This window comes from Gopherus flavomarginatus, chromosome 18 (assembly GCF_025201925.1).
Source record: "Gopherus flavomarginatus isolate rGopFla2 chromosome 18, rGopFla2.mat.asm, whole genome shotgun sequence".
Lineage (NCBI taxonomy): Eukaryota > Metazoa > Chordata > Testudines > Testudinidae > Gopherus > Gopherus flavomarginatus.
The window spans coordinates 24,516,535-24,532,163 of record NC_066634.1 but is presented as its reverse complement, the minus strand read 5'-3'; the positions used below and the strand labels follow the sequence as shown (position 1 = coordinate 24,532,163).

The window sequence follows — 15,629 nt, the reverse complement described above, 5'->3', positions numbered from 1 at the left end:
GGTGTGATCCAGAGAGATGCTGAGCACCTTGGCAGCCCCTGAAGTCCGTGGGAGTTGCAGGCAGTCGCCTGGCAGGGCCAGCCCAGAGGAAGGGGCATGCAGAGCGCTGGGTGAGCCAGGAGCAGCTGTCATGTGCAGTCTGCAAAGCTTTGCAACCTGGCCCCTCCCATCCCCCTGGGCAGGAGAGAGACTCCCGAGCCCCAGCATCAGGCCGGGGAGTGCGATGTGGGCAGGGGCAGCACGCTGCCTGTATAACTGGGGCCGGCTGGACGGCCTCGCCCCTACCCCCAAGTGGTGTGTGCTGGCTTTGGGAGTTGAGTAGCCCCAATGGCTCAGCTTGGCTGTGGTCGCTTGTTGGGGGTCTGGTCAGCTCTTAGGATCCATAGTCATGCAGCCATGCGCATGAGTGCCAGGGGACAAACAGGCCCTGTCTGGGGCGTGTTACATCTTGCTGGGGTGTGGAGCTGGACAGGGCAGGGCAGCGGAACGGGACCCAGGAATCTGAAGTCTGTGCAGATGCCGGGAGGCAGAACTAGCTGCTGTGTTCTGTCCGTGCTTTCACTGCACCGCCCTGCCGTTATCAGCCCATCGCAAACCTGGGATCATCAAGTGACTTCCCTTCGGGGCTGAAGGTCAGTTCGTGCTGCACAGTGCTCTGAAGCTGGCAAGTGCTACGTGAATGCTAAACAGTTATTACAGGAACTTGGCCCTGCACCATAATCGAGTGTGAATCATCAGCGTGCTGCTCTGAGTGACTGCGCCGAGTACGGGCTAGCTTGGGGCATTTCTAACAGCGTCCCTCCCACTGCTTTTTTAATAATTGTCCCTCTTGACCCACGCTGTCACTTCTTGTGATTTTAGCCCTAGTCTCGAGGCATCCATGGCATGGGGGGAATGTGTCTGGGCACCTGGGACCCCATCCGCCCCCCACAGCTACAGAGAACCACCTATGCTGGGTGTCTATCTTAAAGCCCCAGCTCCTGGAGTCATATGAATGTGAGAATCTCAGCTTGCTTTTCAAGGAAAAGTAAGCTTCTGGCCCTCCTGGATGGGGTGAAAAGAATGCAAATGGGACTGCTGCAGGCTAAAAGCCAGGAGGCAAATCACAAGAACCCCCCAGGTATAGATCCTTGTTATCAGTCAGGATTTTAGGGCCTGACTCCCTGTGAACATTTTGAGGTTGGCAACACCACCATAATGCTGTGTCCCCTTCCTGCGGGGGGGAACTGGGGGCTTGCTAGCAGGACCTCTTTGCCCGCAGCCATCTTCCCAGCGAGCTGGCAGAGCGCGTAAGAGTCATGACCCAGTGGGTACATCTGCATTGCAGCCGGAGGTGTGACTGGCAGCGCGAGCTGGGCACTAGCTAGCATGCAGGGTGGGTGCCGGGGCGGGCTCAGGCTGGCATGTGCAGCCCATGCCGCCACCTCAGGGGTAGGTAGTGCAGATCTGTCTACATGAGCTGCCAGTCGCACCCCTGGCTGCAGTGCAGATGTCCCTGAAGTGAACCCGTCTCAGGGTGCCTCTGCTGGGGGCCCTCTCACTTCCTGGGACCCCGGCCAGTGCCTGGCTGCTCCTTCGCACCTCACCCTCCGCACCTGTGTACGTGAACGCCCCCTTTGCTGGGCCAGCGGGCTCCTGGGTGCAGTCCCACCCCTGCTCACCTGTGATCCAGCAGTTGTGTGTGTGTTACCTCCCCACTGCCCTAGCACTTGCTCCCAGCCACCATGGGCATCTCTGGTCACTTGGGACCTGCGTTAGGCCTTGTCCCTTCCGGCAGCTCCCTGGCGTGGTGCCTGTCCTCTGTCACTGGCCTCAGGGCTTCAGTTTGGTTATTGGACTGCAAGCTAGCACCTCTCCCCGCAGCCTTGGAGGGCAGTGTGGGACACACCCACCCAGCGTCCAGGGTGGGGTGTGCCAGGGAGAGAAGGGAGGTTCCCAGGCCCAGCCAGCATGCCTGCTCTGCCAGAAGTGAAGACAGTGACTGCTGGCTTTGAGCATCTGAGAGCAACTAACCGGGGCCTCGGGCCTGTGGGACGTTTCTGAGCTCACAGTCATGTTTGATCTTGCGATAGCGCTGTTCTGGAAAGTACTCCCTCGACTAGGTAACAGCAGCTGCAGGCATGGCAGCATTGTCTCCAGTTTCCTCCCTGAGACGCCAGGATTTCTAGGTTAAACAGATGTGGTTGTTCAGCATGGTGTAAAATTGGAAAATATAGTGCCCCAAAATGGAGACTTTCAGTGAACTCTCTGTTTGCACTGAATGCAGCTGCCTTCAGCACTGACCGGGAGAGTTAAATTTTCCCAGAGTGGGGCTGATTGCACGGCTACAAGGAGCCTGTTTGCCAACAAACCTAGCAAAGGAGCTTTGCACAGCTCCCGGCTCTGAAGCCCAGCCTCCCCCACTCGGCTGTAGTGCAGAGCGCTCTCCGATTCGCAGCTCTCTCTGGTTACTAGATGAAATAATGCCTGTTCCCTTCTCCTTGCAGCATGGCCAGGGAGTAGATCTGAGTCAGGTGAGGTTTGGGGCAGCTGCTCGCCGGATGTCTTGTCACCCCGGTGAATGGAATCTTTCCTCTGCCTCCCCTTCAGAAAGGAGATTCCAGTGTTAACAACCCATCTCTGGGAGGCTCTGAGGAACAGGTTCCTTGCTCTGCCTGTAAACAGCATACCGGATGTGACCACGGTAACTTGACTTGGATGGTTTCCTCTAAGGGCTGCACCCTTAGCAAATATGCCAGTTGGGAAAACGCCTTTGGTGGCCTTGAAAGCTGGCACCGGGTCCTGCTGCATCGGACAAAATCTCCGTTTACTCACCCCACTGCCTGACTTCTGAGTGTCTGTCAGCAGCTCCCCACCTCCCCTCCCCATCTCATGTTTGCTAACTGCAGCTAACAGCCATTTTTGGTGTTTGCTTAGGGTTAGTGCTTCCCAGACTGCACATGTAACAGAAACCAAAGGGCCGGATCCTGCCCCGGGCAAGGCCCCTGGGGCTCCAGGGCAAGTCACCATGGCAGGGGGAGGAGGAAAAGCCCAGAAAAAGACTTGCCGGGTTCTCCTAGAACACATGGGGCTTGGCTCACCTGCACCCAGGGCACAATGGCTGCAAACTGCTGCCAGGTTAGCGAGGTCAGTTTGTATTTGCTGTGCGCTGGGGGAAGGACTGCTCAAGGAGTGGGACAATAGCAAGCCCTTGGCCCCTTTTCCAAGGGGACTAAAGGGGTTAGGCTCCCAGACTCCACTGGAATTCAGTTGGGCCCTGAGGGTCTGATCCAAACCCCACTGAAATCAATGGGGCCCTGCCATCGGCTGGATCTGGCTCAGGTCCGATTTCCATATTAGCCGTTGCCTGAATCAGCCGAGTTGTGGCGGTGTCCGTTTCGCGCTCGTCACTGATCTCTCGGCTCAATGCAGCGCTTCAGGGAGCTGTCAGCGCGTTGGGCTAGGGACGGGGTCTGTTCACCAGTGTGTGCCGTAGTAGCCGCTGTGTTTCACTTGCCTGTGCTGGGGTTTCTGTGCCTGAACACAGCTCCCAGGGGCTGTCGTGACTCCAGGCGGGGCCACCCACCTCAGGGTGGCATGTGAGGAGCCCTCCATTAGGGGTGTGCGCTTTGCAGAGTGTGTTTGGGGGGGAAGAACCGGCAAACCTTGGCAACGTTTGGGTACGTGAGCTTTCTCTTTGTTGTGCGTTTGCACCGTGGCTAGCACCGTAGGGTCCTGGGCCATGACGTGGGCTCCCAGATGTGCCTGCAATGTAGCGTGAAAGCGCTGGGAATTCTAAGACTGATCCGCTGTGCTGGCTGAGAGCAGCCAGCCTGCAAGGATCTCCGCTTCCCCTGCCCCCTCTACTCCAAGGAATACTGCAGCTGAGTCTGGGAGCCAGCGAGGGCTTGGAACAGGTCCCTGGTGCAGAGCTGCAGAGAACTCAGGCTGCTGCGGAGGAGCTGGAGGGTGAGCAGAGAGCAAGTGGGGAAAATCGGGACTTTTTTCTTGTTTTTTGAGCAGGGGGGTATAGTTGTCTATATAAGACAAAGCCCCTAATATCAGGACGGTCCCAATATCAGGACATCTAGTCACCCTAGGCCCTCGATGCAGGGGCTGCAGCGTGCTGGGTTTTCTGGGTAATTCCCCCCCGCCCAATGCTGCCCAGCCATAGTGTCTGCTGGGTCCAGGGATGGGTCCGATGCATCCCCCAGCGTAGCGGTCTGTGTTTGGGGCCAGACGTCCAAACCGCAAAGCTAAGTCTCATCTTTGTGTTGCTGCAAGCATCTCCTCTTTCCTGCTCGTCTCCCCTGAGCATCTCCTTGCTTTGTGAGCAAGGGAACCCGCCCACCTTATCTCCTGCTGCCCCTTGCCCAGACTTAGGGGCATGTGCAGAGGGGCAGCAACTGTGGCACCCCTGACAGGAGGCAGGTGGGTAGGAAAGCAGGTGTGATGCTGTGCTTCTGTTCTGTGTCTCCTCCCACCCCGCAAAAAGGCTTCCTGAACAAAGAGGCTTTGTCAAACTCATGGATTGGCGTCTTTTCAGCCCCTTCGTCCAGGCAGGTGAAGGTAGACCCGGAAAGCTTTCCCTCCACAGTGTTTACACGAGCGACGCTTGAGTGGTTTAGCGGGTTTTTTGGGTCAGTTGAAGTGCGCTGGAACTTTGGGGAATGCTTGTTTGAAATACTAGAGTTTGATCTGCTTTGAGGGCAGCTGGCCATAGACACCCTTCTGGCTCCGTTGCATCGTTCCAAGGTGCGATCACATGACACTGGGGGAAGTGGCCTTTTCTAAGGTGGGAGGGATCGCTCAGTGGTTTAAGCATTGGCCTGCTAAACCCAGGGCTGTGAGTTCAGTCCTTGAGGGGACCACTTAGGGATCTGGGGCAAAAATCAGTTCTTGCTCCTGCTAGTGAAGGCAGGGGCTGGACTCCATGACCTTTCAGGGTCCCTTCCAGTTCTAGGAGATAGGTATATCTCCAATTATTATTTTTTTTTTTAAATTTTTTAAGGTGGTTCCCTGGCTCTCGACAGCTCGGTCATGTGTTCTTCCTTTATAAAAAATGTACGCACCTGGAGGGCAGTGGGTCTCAGACTTTTGTCCTGGTGACCCCTTTCATGCAGCAAGCCCCTGAGTGCCACCCCCCTTATACATGAAAAACACTTTAATATGTGTAACACCATTAGAAATGCTGGAGGCAAAGTGGGGTTTGGGGTGGAGGCTGACAGCTTGCGACCCCCCCACGTAGTAAACGTTTGAGCCCCTGAGGGGTCCCGACCCCCTGTAGGGGAAGTCTGCAGCTTCACTCACTGCACTTACCAGCATCTACCCTGTGTAATGGAACAAGGCTGAGTCACCTCAGGTGTTCTCTGGCAAAAGGTTTGAACGATAAGGGAATGTGTCTAGCGGTTGGAGCAGGAGGGGCTGGGAAGCAGGACTCCTGGGTTTCTTTCTCAGCCCTGGAAGGAGAGTGGGCTGCAGGGGTGGGAGCAGGGAGTCAGAACTCCTGGGTTCTAGTTCTGACTTTCCACTGAGTTGTGGCCTTGTGCAAGTCCCTTCACCTTGCCGTGCCGCCTGCTCCGTGTTTGGGAAGAGGCTGGCACGCTGGGCCTTGGGGGCAGTGTTCTGGAGCTTGAGGAATGGCCTGGAGCGTCTCAGCTGGAAGATGCACCAGCAGGGCAGCGTGGCTCCCCGTCCAGCATCGTTCATGTTGGAAGGGTGGTTGTACAGGAGCTCTCCGTGGTTCCTGCCTCCCCGCAGCTACCCTGTCACGCTTACCGTGACCAGATAGTAAGTGAAAAATTGGGACGGGGCTGGGGGGTAATTGGCACCTATATAAGAAAAAGCCCCAGATATCGGGACTATAAAATCGGGACATATGGTCACCCAAGTCACGCTCGCCCTGACACAGAACAAACCACTCAGCATCCTTCAGCTGGCGGAAGGAACATGGGAAAGTTGATGTCAAATAGCAAGGGTGACCGAAGAAAGAACTTGATTCTGCCATCGTCTGCAATGAGTTCTTTCCTCTTGTGCTGGGTGATGTGAGCGAACTCCTCCAGAGCCTGGCTTTTCCCAGGGCTGGGGGAAGCCCAGCCGTGCCGGAGTGCAGTTTGGGTTCAGCCGTGCGAGGCAGCACTGCATTCCCATTTCGATTGCACTGGCAGGGCATAGGTGCTGTTAGGAAGTGAGACTTTTGATCCTCGCCTGCTGTCTTTTGCAGAGCAGAGCAGCTGGATTTCTGACCCCACCGCTTGACAAATGAAACCCGTGGGTAGTGCATCCATCCCATGCTGAGACCTGGTAAAGAGAAGCGGAGCTAAATTTTATGCAAAGTGGGACTTTGTCAGCTGAGCGAATCCTACTCATGCAACATAGCTTCTCTGCTTGTCTCTAGCCTTCTCTGAACGAGGGATCCCGAGCACAGAGCTGCTCGGGGCTGCACGTTGTACCAGTTCAGTTCACCCCTGGCTAAACCCGAGGGCAGTTAGCTCAGTGCAAATCGTGGCTTTGCCCATCTGTGCTAGAGGTTTTCTCTGATACCCCAGTGGCAAAACCAGAGCAAGTGCCCTGTGTAAACAAGGTCTAACTCGGTCCATGATTAGACTGTGGAACTCCTTGCTGCAGGATATCGCTGGCTGTATTCAAAGAAACTGGAGGTTTCTACTGCTGGACTTGCAGATGGATTCTGCAGTGAGCCTCCTGGCATGGCAACTCCTGGGCTCCTCCCAGACTCCTGCTGAGAATCTGCTGATCATGGGGCAAGGGGAGCGTAGCGCTGTGTGCGGTGTCTGAGGTGGTGCTTTGTAGGCGCTACCTTGACAGATGCCCTCTTGTTAGGATTCTGTGTCTTACATTTAATTAAGACTTTCAGATATTGATTTAATATCCACCCTCAACAGCTGTGATCTTAGTGGGCTTCTCTTCTAATTGGTTTAGATTAATTTAGAGGTAGGTCCAGGACTGTGTGCATGCTTTATACAAGGCAGCCGTGGAATTAGGAGAGAGGGAGACAGTGTTCTTACCCCAGCGACCTGAGAGTGGGAGCACACAGGCGTACTAATCCTTCAACCACTCAGACTGTATTAGTCTGTTCCAGAGCCGTAGTCAGCTGTCCTTTAAACCATCTGGTTGGGCCCTCTCAGGCAGGATGCCTTAGTCTTTCAGCAGTGTCTGCAGGGCGGCTGAGATCAGGGCCCTGTTGTGCTGGGCACATCACCACTCCCTGCCCTGGCCCAAGGTGGCGCAGGAAGTCCACGGCGCAGCTGGGAACTGAGCTAGGTCAATGCCAATCTCACGGGCTGCTCTTCCTCTGTGGAGTTCCCCCTCTCAAAGCCCTTCTGCTTGGGGAAAGGATGCAGCTGCTCATCACTCATCTGGGTGCTACTTCCAGAGGGCCAGGAGGGAAAGGGACCCCACCACGTGCTCGCTGAGCATATGCACTGTTGCCCCCAGGAGCACAGGAATCCACTTGAGGGGGTTAAATGCATAGCTCTACCCTGCCCCTGAGCTGCCTGGTGCCACCTTCCTGCTCTGATCGTCTCTTTGTGCAGCCCCCCTGCCTCGGAGCGGTGCGGAGTCCAGGTTTGGGAAGCAGGCTCCTCCTAGAATACCAGGCACTTAAGTACGTCTACACTGCAGCTAGACTCCTGGGGCTGGTGGAGCTGCTTCATTGTGGGACTGGAGCCCCTGGGACCCTCCTGCCTCGCAGGGTGCTAGAGCCTGGCCTCCAGCCCATGCCAGAACAGCTACTCTGCAAATACACAGCCCTTAGCCGAGTCAGCTGTGGGTTTAATTGCAGGGTAGACCCACTCGGAGAGACCTGATCCCTGCTAGGGGATCACTGGGACACCCAGAAATATCCACTTTTCCCAAAGAATGGAAGAGTGCAGCCATTTCGTTGCTTCAGTGCTGAGAAACTGACAACGTGGGCAATCCGGTTAATTGCAGTGGTGCACGCTTCCCCTGGGCTGCCGGAGCCATCGCTTACCTGGAGCCTCCCTTTGGCCCCTCCATGCCGGGCAATGCTCTGAGATGCAGCCATCAATCTTCTTTCACTTGGGGTCCTTCAAGAGGCTCCATTGAGCTGCTGTCCTGCCCCTACAGATCCTTTCTTGGTATTGCAAAAAGAACAGGAGTACTTGTAGCACCTTAGAGACTAACAAATTCATTTGAGCATAAGCTGTCGTGGGCTCCAGCCCACTTCATCGGATGCACAGAGTGGAACATCTAGTAAGGAGATAGATAAACATACAGCACATGAAAAGGTAGAAGTTGCCATTCCAACTCTGAGGCTAATTAATTAATTAAGATGAGCTATTATCAGCAGAAGGAAAAAAACATTTGTAGTGATAATCAAGATGGCCCATTCCAGACAGCTGACAAGAAGGTGTGAGGGTACTTAACATGGGGAAATAGATTCAGTGTGTGTAATGACCCAGCCACTCCCTCTCGGCCTTCCTGGGCTTGAAGAAGTTACGAGGTGGAGGAGATCTAGCTGTATCTCTCCATGTTCTTCTCCTTCTGGGTTCTGTCCACATTGGTGCAGCAAAGCGTGGCCAGGAGTGAATTGTGATCACCCTGTCGTGTCTCTGGGAGTGCTGGAGCAGTTTCCTGAGGGGCGCAGAGACTTGAAATCTCTGTGTCTCAGCCGCTAGTACTTGGGCTGAATGCGGCGTCTCTGGTTGCCATATGCAGATGTGTCATAACATTTCTTCCCAGATCTGGACCTTAGCATCCAAAATATGGGTGTTAGCATGAAAACCTCCAAGCTTAGTTACCAGCTTGGGCCTGGTAATTGCTGCCACCAGCCAGGAATTATACAGTGCCTAGCTCACTGTGGTCTCCCCAAAACCTTCCCTGGGGGACCCCAAGACTCAGATTCCTTGAGTCTCACAACAAAGGGGAATAAACCATTTCCCTTCCTCCTCCTCCCCTCCAGGTGTTCCCTCCCTGGGTTCCTGGAGAGATATACAGAAGCAAGCTCCATGAGTCTAAACAAAGGGATTCCACCCTCCCTGCTTCAAGTCCTTGAAACACAAGCACCAAGAGAGCTAACCTCTCTCCCCCCTCACTCAGAGGGTATGCAAAGTCAGGCTTAGTAAATCTAACACAAAGAGATTTTTCCCCCTGACTTCTTCCTCCCACCAATCCCCTGGTGAGCTGCAGACTCAATTCCCTGGAGTCCCCACTAAAGAAAAACTCCAACAGGTCTTAAAAAGAAAGCTTTATATAAAAAGAATGAAAAAAGGACATAAAATGGTCTCTGTATTAAGGTGACAATATACAGGGTCAATTGCTTAAAGGAAAAAAATGAATAAACAGCCTTATCCAGAAAGAATACAATTTAACACATTCCAGCAACTACACACATGTAAATACAAAAAACCCAATATAAACCTATTGTCTTACTATCCTTGTACTTACAACTTGGAAACAGAAGATTAGAAAGCCTGAAGATTCCTGTGGTCACTCTCAGAGCTGAGAAAGAACAGACCAAGAACAAAGGACTCACACCCAAAACTTCCCTCCACCCAGATTTGAAAAAGTCTTGGTTCCTGATTGGTCCTCTGGTCAGGTGTTTGGTTCCCTGTGTTAACCCTTTACAGGTAAAAGAACATTAACCCTTAGCTATCTGTTTATGACAAGGTGGTCAGACTATATTATTGTAATGCTTCCTTCTGGCTTTAAACTCTGTGGGCCTGATTCCCTCTGATCCTGCACCATACACACTTGCTTGGGCCTGATACCACTTTGCAATCCCTTGACACTGCTGTAAATGACTGACTGCAGCAGGTGTAAGGCAAGGGAGAGCTGTACTGTGTGGCATATGTGCCTAGCCCAATGGCCCTGATCCCTGACTGGGGCCCCGGTGCCACTGGGGGTGAGTGTGTGTGTGTGCGGGGTTGGACAGTGACTCTGCCACCTTCTGTCTGATCAGGGGTTGGCTACACTGGGAGTGCGAGTGTGGTTGCGGCGTCAGCGCTGGGAGAGAGCTCTCCCAGCGCTGCACGTACTCCACCTCCCCGAGGGGATTAGCTTGCAGTGCTGGGAGCCACGCTCCCAGCGCTGGGGCACTGGTTACACTGGCGCTTTGCAGCGCTGTAACTTGCTGCGCTCAGGGGGGTGTTTTTTTCACACCTCTGAGCGAGGAAGTTGCAGCGCTGGAAAGCACCAGTGTAGCCAAGGCCCAGATCTGTGCATCGGAGCACTCTCCTCACCCAGGGGCGGCTCCAGGCCCCAGCACGCCAAGCGCGTGCCTGGGGCGGCAAGCCATGAGGGGCACTCTGCCAGTCGCAGCCTGCAGAGGGTCCACTGGTCCCGCGGCTTCGGCGGACCTTCTGCAGGCTGCCGCTGAATCTGCGGGACCGGGGACCTCCCGCAGGCAAGCCGCCGAAGGCAGCCTTCCTGCCATGCTTGGGTGGCAAAATGCCTAGAGCTGCCCCTGTCCTCACCTTATCTGGGTACTTCCTTCCCCAGCACCTGCTTTCAGTCTTCAGGACGGAAAACCTCTCTCTGGAGGTTAACAGCTTGCTAGTATTAGTCTCCACAGATCCCCGCAGTCTGTTTGGCATCTGATCTCCATTGCCTAGGGCGGTTTCATGTCTCCTGCTCTTCTGTGGAGCTAAGTGCCTGACCTATTTCTTCCTTTCTATCGGAGAAGGCGGAAAGGCAGGTTCTGCTCTTTGCTTGAAGCTGCTGGCAGAAAAGAGGAGGCCAGGAGCTTGGAAGATGCCAAGCAGCTGCGCAAGCTCCTGAGATAGATGTCTCCTCTCCCCCTGCCTGGGTGTTTGCAGCGAAACCCAGGCACTTCCCTAGTGCTTTGTGGTGGAGGCGAGGAGGGGAGGCTGGAACTGTTTAAAATGTGGGGGCCTGGGGCTTCCTTCCTCCAGGGTTTCTGTGGTTGGCGGGGTGGCTTCTTTGCTCAGCTGCTCTGCAGATGATTCTGGGAGGTTGATAAAGCAAGAATTTCCTCTTGTAGTGTATCCTGTCTGCAGCCTCCAGCTCTCTTACAGTTGTGGGGCAGGGTTTGTAGGGGAAAGGGCCAGGTGGGAGTGGTTTCTGAAACAGGGATTTCTGGTGCTCCTCCCCTCGGATTTATACACTACCCCTGCACTGTGCCCACTCGCTTGCAGCTCTTGCTCCCAGGCCCCTGGGTTTGGTTATGACCCCTGCCCTGCACAGCACCCGGATAATCGCTCAATGCCTCCTGGGAAGAGGCAGCGTTGCCTGCGGGTTAGGGTGCTGGGCTGCGAGTCAGGAGCTGTAGGTTGTGCTCCCAGCTCGGTGACTTGGCAAGTCACTCCCCCTCTGTACCGCTGTGTGTGTGTGTGTGTAGGGGTGTGTGTGTAGGGGTGTGTGTCTTGTCTGGGAGTTCTTCAGAGCAGGGACTGCCTCTCTCCGGGGCTGTGCAGCAGCTATCTTAGTGGGGCACCTGCTCTGGCACCGTGGGGTGTGTGCGCGACCATGGGACGGGTCAGAGATTCTCTGCCTCAGTGGGGCACCATAGGGCGCCCTGCTCCGGCACCGTGGGGCGTGTGCGCGACCATGGGACAGGTCAGAGATTCTCTGCAAATCACTTGGCTTTGCAGACGGGCCAGATGGGGACGGTGCTGCGCCAAATTTTTGTTATACAGAAACATTTCCACTTTCAGTGGCCTTGCTCTGCAAACACTGACAGATCCGACTGGCTGAAATCCTCTGCTCTGCTTGAGTACAGCCAGGGAGCTCAGGATGGCAGTGTCACGTGATCCCTGGAGCACCTCTTTGCCGGGTTTGATTGGAGGTCTGCATGGTGCTAGGTAGCTGAAGGCTCCCCATGTTGTGGAAGGCACCAGCAATCCAACGGGCCGCACTCTGCAGCTGTAGACAGAAGATCCCATTGGTATTTCAGAAAACGTTCGAGGGGGGGCGGGGGAGGAGACAGGGCCACTGATAATTCACAGTCACAGTTCTCGGTTGTTCTCTAGCCAGCGAGATCCTTTGCCCACCTGCCACACACTTGGGAGCCGTGCCAGCTGCAGTATTAGATGCATTTATTATTCATCTTAAATGTTGTTGCCTTGTATAAATGGGTCAAGTGATTGATTTTACTGTACGGAGAAGAGCCTGGTCCTAACGAACAGAATTCTCAGCTACACGGACGACCCCGAGAGGTCAGGTCGGAGAAGAGTCAGCCTGGCTTTTGTCAAGGGAAATCCCGCCTCACCAATGCCTTCGAATTCCTTCAGGGAATCAGCCAGCATGTGGCCGAGGGGGGATCCAGTGCCTAGTGTACTTGGCCTTTCAGGAAGCCGGACAGGGTCCCTCACCAAAGGCTCTGAGGGATACTAAGCAGTCCTGGGAGAAGAGGGAAGGTCCCCTCATGTTCTGTCTGCTCTGCTCTCTCTTCATTTGGCTCAGGTTGGCAGGGCCTGCAGCGGCCTCCTTTCCATTTTGGTGCCTGGGCAGATACAGTCTGAACTCGGGGCTTTCCTTGCTTTGGTGGCTTTAACTCCGTTTTGTGCTCCAGCTGTCGCTCAGTTTCTTACGGCTTAGATGATGCTTGCTGCAGCACCCACTCTATCTGTTCTAACCCTGGGGAAAGGTCTGACCCGCTTTTACCTGAGGCGGGGTCTTTGGGTGGAGCTGGAGTGCGGGACTGAACTATCAGTCAGTCAAGTGGGCAAATCAGCCTTCCTGGACCTCGAGGGGAATCTCCAGTTAGCTGTTATCAGTACAGAGCATGTGACACACAGTTGTGCATTTCAGTGGCACTCCTTCTTTGCACCCTCTGTACAGTCAGCTTTAAATACACAAACTTCTGATCAGGACAAAACTAGGAACTGAACCTGCAAAGATTTTACATGCAGCCTAGGGTACGTCCAGACTACCTGCCGTATCGGTGGGTAGCGATCGATTTATCGGGATCGATATATCGCGTCTCATCTAGATGCCATATGTTGATCCCCGAACGCGCTCCCCGTCGACTCCGGAACTCCACTGGAGCGAGCGGTGGTAGCGGAGTCCGCGGGGGAGCCGTGGACGTCGGTCCCGCACAATGAGGACGGGAGGAAAGTCGGGATAAGATACTTTGACTTCAGCTAGGTATTCCCGTAGCTGACGTTGCATATCTTACATCGACCCCCGTCCCCGGTGTAGACCAGGCCCTAATCTAGCAGCCATCAGTCCTGTCCCAGCGTCGCTCCCTGTGTCAGTCACACTGAAGGGGGCCGGACTTGTGATTAACGCTTGAGCTGGTCAGAATGCAGGGTTCCCGTTTATGGGAAATGAGCAGGGGTGGGGGTTAATTGGATTTTATTCCGAATCGAAAGATCTGGGTCTCAGGCTGCCGAGCAGCGTGCAAGGCAGGCTGCCCCAGAGCCTGGAAGAGCCAGCCTGCGTAAGACACTGGCTGTGGGTTCAATCCCCACTTCTGCTGCAGACTCCCAGGGTGACTGTGGGCAAGTTCGTGGCCTCACATCTCCCCTGTGAAATGGGAAGGAGCCAGCCGCTGTCTATGGGGATGGGGCTCCAGGTGAGAAGTGAGGCCGTTGGTAAAGGTGCAGGCCTGCTGCTGGGAGTAGCATTGCAAAGAACTTACAAGCTCAGTCTTTCTCCAGCGTCTTGCTAATGTTTCCCTTTATTCTCCCTGTTTTAGGAGGTCTGGAAAATGGTCGTGCACCCACCTGGCCTGCGGCTGGAACTGTCGTCCCTGGAGCAGCACCAGCTGGGAGCGAGGGCTGAGCAGTGACTTCCCCTCAGACCACGTCCAATCTGTGGCCTCCTGGTAAAAGGCTGCAGGCTCCCGAGGGGCGAGGATGGCAGCATGGGACGAGCAGGCAGACAGTTGTAACGCTGGCTCTGGCAAGCCCGGGCCTTTCCACTCTGCCCCAGCTGCACCCAGCAATGGCTGAGGGGCCCACGGCGCTCCAGAGATGAGTGGACCTTTCCCCCTAGAAGTAGGGTTTAGTGCTGACTTTGGACTATGACATCCTATCGACCTATTCCACATGCAAGTGTAGATGTTGGCGGACCGGCGCTGAAGGGGGGTGATGGTCTGGCTGGCACGCGGGGCGATTACTTCTCGCCAGGGTTCTGGGCACAGAATGGCAGCAGCTCACAGCCAGCTGGGGACGGTCTGCCCGGGCCACGGCCCACCACCACCACGCCTGCCATGCCAAAGATGGGCGTGCGCGCCAGGATTGCCGACTGGCCCCCAAAGAGAGACGCACTGAAAGATCTGGCCACTCCAAGCCCCTCGAGGGACATGGAAGCATCGACAGGCAGCAGCAGGACTTTTCTTTCACCCAAGGGCTTTCAGAATGGGCAGCAGCCGCCTCCCACCAGCCTGGGCCCCTCGGGGCTCAGGGGCCTGCACCGGCTCTCCAGGAGGAGATCCAAGGACGTGGAGTTCCAGGAGGGTTGGCCTCGATCGCCTGGCAGGGCCTTCATCCCGCTGCGCAACAGGAGTAACAGCGAGATCACCCTCAGCGAGTGTGACTTGGAAGAGACCCTGGAGCCCCGTGGGGCCAAGCTGGGGAGCGGCCTGCCCCTCTTCCGCGAGTACGGCAGCACCTCCTCCATAGACGTGCAGGGCATCTCGGAGCAGAGCTTGTTCGACATGCTCCGCGAGCTCCGCGCCGAGAAGCCGTCCCAGCGCCGCCTGCCGGCCGAGAAGCCGAGCAACCTGTGGGCCGACGCCAGCACGGCCTCCAGCCTGCACGTGGCTGGCAGCGCCAAGGCGGACATGAGGAATGGCCTGGGGCTCCCCCCTGAGGGCTCCCCCACTCCCCCGAAGGAGAAGCCCCGCAAGAAGGGCCCCAAGGGGGAGGCAGGAGGCGACTCCATCTTCAGGAAGCTGCGGAGCAGCCGGAGCGATGGGGAGCCCGGGAGGGCCTTGCTGGAGCAGGAGGAGGGTGGCAAGGCCTGGGTCTGCCAGAAGACCTTCGCGCACTACGACGTGCAGAGCCTGCTCTTCGACCTCAACCAGGTGGTAGCCAACCGGGTGGTGGTGGCGCAGCGGAGAAACACCACGACGGGCGCCTCGGCCGCCTCTGCCGTCTCGGCTGCCCTCTCCCGGGCGTACGGGCTGGGCGGCCTGGACCCGGCCTTCGCCAGCACCGAAGACCTCAACTACAAGGAGAACCTGGAGCACGACCTTGGGGACAACAACAGCAATGACCTGCTGCTCAGCTGCCCCCACTTCCGCAACGAGGTGGGTGGTATGTGCGAGCGCAACGTCAGCTTCTCCAAGGCGTTGGCCGGCTCCCCCAGTGGGGCCGCAGGCGAGGGAGGCTTCCTGGAGCCCTCCCTCAACACCTACTGCACCAACGCCAGCATCTCCGTGCTGGAGGTCCCCAGGGAGCTGCAGAGGAGCCCCAGCCGGCTAACGCGCTACAGCGTGGAGCACGTCGACCTGGGGGCCCGCTACTACCGGCTGTATTTCCACGGCAAAGGTAATGTCCCAACAGCGCCTCGGGCAGTCACCTGCAGCCCTGCTCTGCCAAGCTGGGGTGTCCTGCCGCTCGTCCTGTTCAGCTCCCCCAGGTCAGAATCCGAGACTATCAGGGTTGGAAGGGACCTCAGGAGGTATCTGGTCCAACCCCCTGCTCAAAGCAGGACCAAGCCCCAGACAGATTTTTGCCCCAGAACCCTAAATGGCCCCCTCA

General features: G+C 56.1%; 1 protein-coding gene across 50 annotated transcripts in view; it reads left to right on the top strand.

The window, feature by feature from the left end:
• The window catches only part of SIPA1L3 (signal induced proliferation associated 1 like 3), a 113,530-nt gene that overhangs the window by 63,550 nt on the left and 34,351 nt on the right, over positions 1-15,629 (top strand). For all 50 annotated transcript variants that reach the window (XM_050928368.1, XM_050928358.1, XM_050928382.1 and 47 more), the window contains one exon: positions 13,619-15,416. In XM_050928368.1, coding sequence (XP_050784325.1) covers positions 13,946-15,416 — 1,471 coding nt within the window. In that variant the 5' untranslated portion in view covers positions 13,619-13,945. The remainder of the gene's footprint in view (positions 1-13,618; positions 15,417-15,629) is intronic.